At 41.4% G+C, this 9,265-nt stretch overlaps 1 protein-coding gene across 1 annotated transcript in view; it reads right to left on the reverse strand.

Moving 5' to 3' along the window:
• The window catches only part of LOC306978534 (neurotrypsin-like), a 79,451-nt gene extending 70,416 nt beyond the window's left edge, over nt 1–9,035 (reverse strand). The window contains exons 1-2 of the mRNA XM_079577131.1: nt 8,849–9,035; nt 810–852 (exon numbers count right to left, since the gene is read on the reverse strand). Coding sequence (XP_079433257.1) covers nt 810–852; nt 8,849–8,923 — 118 coding nt within the window. The 5' untranslated portion in view covers nt 8,924–9,035. The remainder of the gene's footprint in view (nt 1–809; nt 853–8,848) is intronic.
• Between the last annotated feature and the right edge of the window lie 230 nt (nt 9,036–9,265).

A 9,265-nucleotide genomic window follows, 5' to 3' on the forward strand; every position in this document is an offset into this window, starting at 1 on the left:
GAGAACTAATCGATGATTGTTTTCTAGTTAACACAGACTCAAATAGAGCAAAAATGACATGATAATTGTGTATTATTTATTGTTGTAGTGTTTTGTACATTGAAATTTCATAAATATCTTTCCGTGTCTCATCCAATCAGAAGCAGAATGTCCTCAAACGATGCCACTTTAGCATTATGTGATAAAAAATGTGTTTTTAAAATAACATTTTCATACACCAATGACAGCCAATCGATTAATCGTGAAAATAATTAGTAGATTAATCGATTACCAGATAATTGTTAGTTGCAGCCCTACATTTTAGCCAAAACTGCCCTTGAATGTGTTTCAAACCATATATTTTTTGTGCAATAAAAACTGGTGCAAAGTCATCTTTTTCAAGAAATATATTTAAAGCTGCACATTTTCAATAAAACCGTGAAAGTTGTGTCGCAGCTGTTGCCTTTTCTAGCTCCCGATTCCACACATCGCAAATTCAATATGTATAAGGCGAATGCTAGCACTGTGCTAATTCAGCCTCTGACTTCCTGATTTGCGCTGGAGGAAAAAACGCTGTACATTGACACAAAACAGCGCCCTGTTTTTCTTTCAGAAATGTCACTTTACTGTAATGACAAAAAACTCAACCACAAGAAAATCATTTGGTTACCACAGCTTTAATGCCAGTTTGAATCTAATTTAATGCTTTTTAATATAATTTAAGGCTCAAGTTTTAGCGCCCTTGTCAACCTTGCCAAAACAACAACATTTGTCTAGAATAAGTCATTAAAATGCTTCTATTGAACATCAGAAAGCGGCTGTTCTCTTACCTGAGTTCTGCACCTCGTTCAGATAACTGTCGTCCGCCACCACCTACAGACAAACACAGACAAACACAGACTTGTTAGTGTCCAGGTACTGTCAGAGAAATAAAGCAATTCCCTGGTCAGATCTGATATGTGAAGATTGGCTCATTACAGAGAGAGTGAAGGATCAGTTACACAACTCAGGGGCACAATATTGAAAATTAGTTTTTCGGTATATTGCTACTTGCTAATGTTTTCTCGCCAGGGACTTTGACGAGAGCTGAACAATATGGGAAAAAAGCTTTGTTGTTTGGATTTGAAATGTAGATTGAGGGCAATTTCATTTCAAACTTATCCAGAGCAACAATGTTTGAGAAAAGACTGAAAGATAAACTTCTTATAGCCCGCCTTAACCGAGCACATTGTCTCCAGTTCGGCTTTACCCAAATCGTTTAGTAATTGCAATTACAGCCTATAGGCAAGAGAAACGCCTCATTTGAAAGACCTACAAAACTCATCCAAATGGACCTTTTTCTCTTGCATTGTTGCCGGTTCTTTTTTCACTTTCATTTTCATCTCATTTTTGACACAATTTTCTGGAGTTTTCGTCACTTTTTTGCAACTTTCTTGTTGCTCTTTTGATACTTTTTTGTTGCATTTTCATCCTAGTTTTCTTCTCATTTTTGTTGCTATTTTGATGCTTTTTCACTTGAAATAACTGTAACTGGAGTTGTTTTGCTCACGGCTAGGTTTATTCAACACTAAATCAACAATAATCTGTGAAAAACAGTATTTCATATCATTTTCAAAGTGGTGTAGGATTTGGAGTAAGTTTTTAGGTTTGGGTTCCCTTCCAGTTGAGATTGAGAACTACTGGTCTATACTATATATACTATACTTTATAATCGCCAGGTTTACAGCCAAAACAGCAGCTGGTTTTGGAGTTTGGATGAGACAGGAGGAAAGCATTTGTTTTTGTTTGTGCTTTGTAGAAAAGGTTATGATTTTGATTCATTTTTTTGGCCATATCATCCAGCCCCTACGCTCTTCTTTGCTGATATCTAAAGATTTCTATCAGCTCCAGTAACAAAGGAATGGATGAAAATGTGGATATTTTAAAGCAGCACTAAGTAACTCATGCCCCTAGAGGCCATAAGCGCAATCGCAGGTGTCGTAGCAAGTTGCGATTTTTTTTACTTATTAATTTACGTGAGAGAAATACTACGCTGACAGAAAAGGCGAAGGGAGAGAGGGATATTGTGCATCCAATTACACAATGGAAATATTTTTTTTCACTCAAACTTGGCTGTAAATACTGTTAAAGTGGCGATAGCTCGCAGTTAGCTTTGCCCGCTAGCTTGTTAGCTTCTTCTTCGTGATTCCAGGGGGAGATAAACGACCCCCCAATCATCCCATTAACACTTGTATTACCCCCAGATGGACTACGAAAGGGATTTATTAAGGTAAACAAGTTACTTAATACTGCTTAAAGCAATTTGGACACAACAAGAATCTTTTGAGTAAAATGACAGCAAATGTGCGAAGAATGTTTAGCAAAACCTGCGAATGAATGTGTTTTGGGCCTTATATTTTTGCATTTTTGATAGGCAACTCACAATGAATATCCAGTTGCATTTAACATTCCAGCACTAATTTACATATGACTGACTGTTGCTTGATTTGGCCCCTGTTTACGACTGAGGCTAATTGCTGAGTGGTGCTAAAGCTAATTCTCCCGTAGTCACGAGCATTTGCACATCTCAGCTGTTCCACCAGTTCTCCACCTGATCTCTCTCTCTCCCTCTCTCTCTCTCTCTCTCTCTCTCTCTCGCTGTCTCTCTCTCTCTCTCTGCCTCTTTCTGTTTACTTTGCGCCGGGCCGCAGCTGTGGAGGCGACACATCCGATTAGCGCGCTAATGTAGCCGTGTTATCGGTTTGAACGCACAAATCATCGCACTTGTTTGACACCGGAGGTCACCTGTTTCTCCTGTAATGCAATATAAGAAGTCCGGAGCTTGGAGGAGAGAGGATTTGAATTTGATTTAATGCATCTGTCTTTTTGATTGGTTTTGTTATCACTTTTATTGCCTTGTTTGAAGATACATTTTACAGGAACAAAAACAAACCGCAACAGCTCATCCATGGCTAGCTTCATAAGTCGTAAGCAGTTTGTTTTTTTACATCAAAATAAGACATATCAATGCTAAATCAGGACAGAAACAAGGCTATAATGAAACAGAATTGAGGAAAGCAATAGCTGGAATGCGACTTTTGCACATTTTTAGGCTATTTAAAGCTAAAGCAGTACTAAGTAACTCATGCCCCTAGAGGCCATAAGCACCACTGCGCGAGTCGTAGCATGTTGCGTTTTTTGACTCATTAATTGTCCGTGAGAGTAAATACTACGCTGACAGCTAAAATAAAGGAAGAGAGGGATATTGTACATCCAATTACACAATGGAGCTGATTTTTTTTTCACTCAAACTTGGCTGTAAATACTGTTTAAGTGGCGCTAGCCCACGGTTAGCATTGCCCGCTAGCCTGTTAGCTTCTTTTTCAGAGACACCAGGGGAGATGAAAGACCCCCCAATCATCCCATTAACACTTGGATTACCCCCAGAGGGACTAACAAAAGGATTTATTAAGATAAACAAGTTACTTAGCTCTTCTTTGCTGTGAAGGGACTATACAGTACATAGTTTAAAAATGTTAAAACTAAGTATTTCCCTCCCCCTACATGTTACAGCCATGTCCTAATGTGTAGAATGAACTCAGACCTATTCACCACACAAGCTTCCAAAATCCTGCACTGTCACTCAAAAAGTTGTTCGGGTCTGAAGTGCCGTCATGCACAAGCTTAATATAGAGGCTGCAGTTACGCGTAAGACCTGAGGTGGCAGTAGTGAGCATAAAATGACCAATTTGCATCTAGTCTCTTTAAGGTCTGTCATCAAAAAAATGTGAATCTCAGCCAAATGGAAGATCTCAGTGATTTTGCGATATAAATATTGTCACTATAATGATAATAATTTGGTGATACAATGTGCAGGCCTTGACATAACATAATACAGATAAAACAGGTCTTTTCTCAAATGGATGTGCTTCAAATGAGCACTGGGAGAAATCTAATCTCGCATTACAAAACTAGAGTTCATGTAGCCTACTTAAAGTTTAATATATTCCTGATAAACCTTGGATAAATGACCAGTCCGGAGCGTGTAAAGGTGAAATGAGTTTAGACTCTATAGCCTATAGCGCCGTGCTGTACTTGCCTTTACTCGACCAGGAAGTGACCGTGTTTCTGACATTGTAGCTTTGCTGTGTCAGGAACCTTCTGATCTACTTTGTGCTGGGCTCATGTGATGTCTTTTTGACTTTGAAACGCTCACACAGTGACTTAAAGCTACACCACTCTCGCTCGCAGGCTGCTAACACAGATTTATTGCCATTACTGTAGTTTATCGTCAGGTTTATATGGGTGGAGTCTGTCTCAGCAATGACTAAACATAGTCACGGCTGATTATTTGGCAGTGGTCCCTCATTTTTGAAACAAGACAAATTGTGACTCACATGAGAAATGAGAAATGAAACTAAATGTGCTGCTAAAGTACATATATTTGATTCTGTAGACATTGTTGTCCCTGTAAGCCTTTCCTTGCATTCAACCCATGTCTCATCGCCGCCTGTCTGTCTGGAGCGGTGGGACCCGTCTCCTAATCTTGAGGTTCATGATCCAAAGTAGTGTGTGTTCTCAGAGTCGACCTGAGTAAATGAAAGGTATGTATAACAGTTTTTTATCTCATTGTTGTGTATGTGAAGATTTGCTTTTACTATTTTACTATGCCATTATCCATGTATGTATGATGCTTTTATGTATTTCACTATAACATTGATTCTATTTGCTTTCTTGTATTTATGCAACTGTGAAGCACTTTGAATTGCCTTGTGTATGAATTGTCCTCTACAAATAAACTTTCCAAACTTGCCAAACATCAGCCGAGGGACTATGGGTGGAAATTAGCACTTGAGCAATAACCTGGTATTATGCATCTCTCCCCTTGAGGTTAATGTTATTGCACAACTTATAGATGTTATAATAAACTTCTAGAAACCATAGAAGCTTATTATAGTTTAATACAACTATGGTGAACTATATTGTAGTTTATTGTATCATGGTAAGCTAAAACTGAAATATAGTGTATAAGTAATGTAAGAATGATATGCAAATGTGAACCTAGAGCCATACACTGTTCATTCTGTGTATATTGTACGGGCCTCGAAATATCTATACTGGGAGATACATATGATATGGAATTCTTTGTGATGGTACACATGACATCTGTTTAATCACTTGAAGAAACACACACCAACAAAAAGAAATACGTTCTATAATGGGATAATGTCACGATGAGGGCAGGTAGAGGACAGGCGCCAATATGAGTCTACGGGAAAGACAGTTTTTGAAATCTCCAAATACCGTAGAACATATACAAATGGTCCCCCCGATCATTAGTTATTAGTGAGGGATTAGGCCTCCAATGCTGCCATCTTCATCTTTTGGCTGAAAGTCCTTCCAAGTGACGAGTATCACGCCAATGTTTTGATCACCTTTATGAAAAAAGAATTTATGCACTCGTTGATGTTGAACTGTGTGCCAGTTTTTGTTTCATGTGGATAGGCCCAGGAATTATACAGATATTAACTACAAACCAAACCAAAAACACCAGCATTTTAACCGTTGCCATAGTTACCACATTTGTATGCGCTCACTACTTTAATTAAAGGCTTGATGCTAATGTTGTGATGTCACGAGATAATAGACTAAGTGAGATATGCTTTATTGTCTTTCTATTTCAGGTGAGACCTTGTTGCCGTGGGAGAAGTCAGAAGTTTGATACAACTTTTTCCTCTCTGGTTCATGTTGGTTCTTTGTTTTCCCGTGAAGAATTTACTTTCATCTGGAAAAACCAACCTATACACTCAAATATTTGTCTAATTAGTCATAATGAAGTCGAAATGGGAAAAACTCATTTGCTGCGTGTGTTTTTTGCCCCTCGCTCGGCTGCCTTCTGTGAGCGTGCCTAATTGAATTGTGCACGTCGCTGTACTGATAATAGCTTCTTCTTCGGGAGCCTCCAGTGTAGCGGACCAGAGCGTGACCATATGCACAAAACACGCTCGTTTTGACGGCTTCATATCAACAGGCCCTTACTCAACTGTCACTCGGCAAAAAACGAACATTGATTACCGGTGCTTCTAGTTATTCGTTTCACTCTTACTAATATTTCTGCAAAACTTCCTTGTAGAGAAATTAGTCAGTCGGGTAAGCTCTCGGAGCACTTGCTGTGTAGCTCTTTTCACAGACGTGGTCACACAGCGTTTCAGAGGGGGCCATTTTTCATTCCCTGTCCACACTTTGTACATGTAGCTACGCCACATTCATACACAGGCGAGGACCGTGTGCACCAGCCCGTACTGGACCCAAGGACGAATGCTGTGACCCCTGAGCCACTAGAACCCCCGATTTCCTCCAATCTCAAGGTCTTGAGATTATGACGTGCACGGATACAAAGTCAGGAGCACCTATGGCAGGACGGCTAGCGGATACATGTTTTAGGGCACCAAGAGCAAACCTACCTCCAAACAGACCCAGCAATCAAACCTCAGATCCTCTCACAGTAAGGTTAGTGCTCGTGCCTCACACCCAGAAGGGTCCCAGGCTTGATCTTGGGATGTTTGGAGTGTGCATGTCCTCCCTGTGTCTGTGTAGGTTTCTTCCGGCCGCTCTGGTTTCACCTACCACTAAAAATGTGTACAATAGGATACCCTCTGGGGCCAGTACTCCCCTGAAAAAAGAGAGGTAAAATAAAAACATGTGAGTGTACTCAAGTGTGTTATTGTGCATGTTTGTGCTGTTGTTTTATGTGGACCCCAGTAATGATGGTTATTGCTGCAGGGGATCCGTAAGAAAGATAAAGACTGACCTTAAAGGAATAGACCCCTGCTTTTCCATACATATGTTCTTACCTGAGCTCGATGCGTAAATGTCTGGTCTTTACGTGTCGCCTTAGTCATGCAAAAAAAAACAAAGATGTTGGTAGCATTTAGCCACTCCTCCTATCATCTATACAGCCAAACGGGGACTCTTCCACGTTTTCCACTGTGCGGACGTCGAAGTACTGCTAGGGTGTTACTACGCCTTACAATATAGTCACCCTTTTTATCTGTTTAGTAAAAAATCAACGTGTTTTATTTTGTGTAACAATACTTGGATCGTGTAACTACTCATGTATTTAAATAGGGAAAACTTGGAAGAGTTTGGTCGCTTCTTACTTCATCCCATTTGGCCCCCTAGAGGAGAGGAGGAGAGGCTAACTGCTAACAACGTCTTTGGTCTTTTTGCGTGACTGAGTGCATGTGTAAAAAACGGTGGTCTATTCCTTTAAGGTCGGCTTGATGTTTATCTTTCTTACGAACAACCATTCTTCCCGGGGTCCACATAAAACAACAGCACAAACATGTACAATAACACACTTGAGTACACTAACAGTTTTTATTTTACCTCTCTTTTTTCTTGGGAGATATGGCCCCAGAGGGTATCCTATTGTACACATTTTTTGTGGGAGGGGAAACCAGAGCGGCCGGAAGAAACCTACGCAGACACAGGGAGGACATGCACACTCCAAACATACCAAGAGATCAAACCTGGGACGAGCACTAACCTTACTGCAAGAAGGTCCGAGTTTTGATTCCTGGCTCTTATGGGGCCCCTGTTTGGAGTTTGTATGTCCGCCTTTTTGCGTGACTGAGCGCACGCGTAAAAACCAGACAGGTACGCATCAACTCGTCTAAGCTCGGGCGAGAACATATCTCAGCATGGAAAAACGGCGGACTATTCCTTTAAAATTAGGTTCAAGAAAGTCATTATCATAAAGAGTAGGACTGAATTAGGGCTGCACAATATATCGCAAAAAACATCGTATCGCGATATTAGGTGATGCAATATCCGTATCGCAAGAAGCCACAATATATCGCGACATCACTAAAGAGATCGACACATTTTTTTGCAAACTCAGCCAAATAATGCACTGAATTTATACATTTGTAAAAGTATTTACATTATCGGTCAAACATTTCCTAATTTTGTTACATTTTTGTCTTGTGGAGCTGATGTAGTGTTTTTCAAGTCTTGTTTTGACACAATTTGCTGAAAAACTAGTTACATATACCGAGAATGGAACATACGTTGACATGGTTTAGTGAAATATCGCGATGATATCTTTATCGCGATATTGCGCAGCAGTATCGAATATCGCAAGTTGCTTCAATATCGTGCAGCCCTAGACTGAATAACATTGCTCTTTCCATAAATCTGTTGTTTGAGTTACAAAATTGTGCTTTCATTTAGCATTTTGCGGCGATGTGTGGCAGGCAGTAAAAATGGAGAGAGAATTTGGTGTTTGCGAATGAAAATGGTGGTTCCACAGTTTTTTTTTACATGCACTGACCATTCTACTGTACACCCTTCCCACAACTGAAACCCTATGATATTTACGGGCTATACCTACACTCCACGTCCTTCTCTGCATCCCCTCCAGACAACACTGTACGGAGGCAAAAGCTCCCGTAGAAGCGCTGTCCCCCCCCCCTGTTTTGACTGAGCGGTTTTGACAGTGCCCACCCGCCCGTGTTGGTCTCCGTTTACCAACACCTACGGGGCAGAGGATCAAATCACGCCCTCCCGTCATGATACACCCCACCTAAGGGAGGCCAAAGGGGGGGGGGGGGGCAAAGGGGCTTGACACAGACGAGGAATTTCGGCTGCAACAATGATTGGATAATTGGGTGACTAAATGGGACTAGCATACGGATTTTACGCACCAGCAACGTGGACTTGCCCTCTCCGTACGTGCACGCGAGCAAGAATATACCCACGTTATAATCATACAGGCAAAAAAATAAAACGATAAAATCACAAACTAGGCCACGTTGAGCGGAAAGGGGAAAGCACGTTCAGTAGGTTACGCACGTATGTCGGCGGGCAGCCTATATACAGAGCTCACCTCCGCCAGCAACGGCATCCACAGGCACGCGCTCCCGAACAAAAGCAACATCTCCCGGCCGCAGCGAGGCATCATCCTTCCGTGCGTCTTCCACCCGTGCGTGTCAGAAATGTCCCGCCGCTGCTCCCATCATCTTCTGGTGCCCGGGGAAAAAGCTGAGGTGCACTCCCGCTCGCGGCTCCTCCTCTTCTTCTGTGTGAGAGGGAGAGAGAGAGAGGGAGAGGGTGGAGGATGGATAGCCTTATACGTGGGAGGTGTGCGCGAGGCGAGATAGAGGAGGCAGAATAAAAGGGTGCGGCACGAAAAAAAAGGAAAAAAAAAAAAAAATACCGACATAAACCAATCCTGGGAAATTGTTGAGGTCTGCAAAACGATCCGCCAATCTCTCGCTTTACTCTCTCTCTCTCCCTCGGTCTT

The sequence above is a fragment of the Gobius niger genome (assembly GCF_951799975.1).
Source record: "Gobius niger genome assembly, chromosome: 19".
In the NCBI taxonomy this organism is placed as follows: Eukaryota; Metazoa; Chordata; class Actinopteri; order Gobiiformes; family Gobiidae; genus Gobius; species Gobius niger.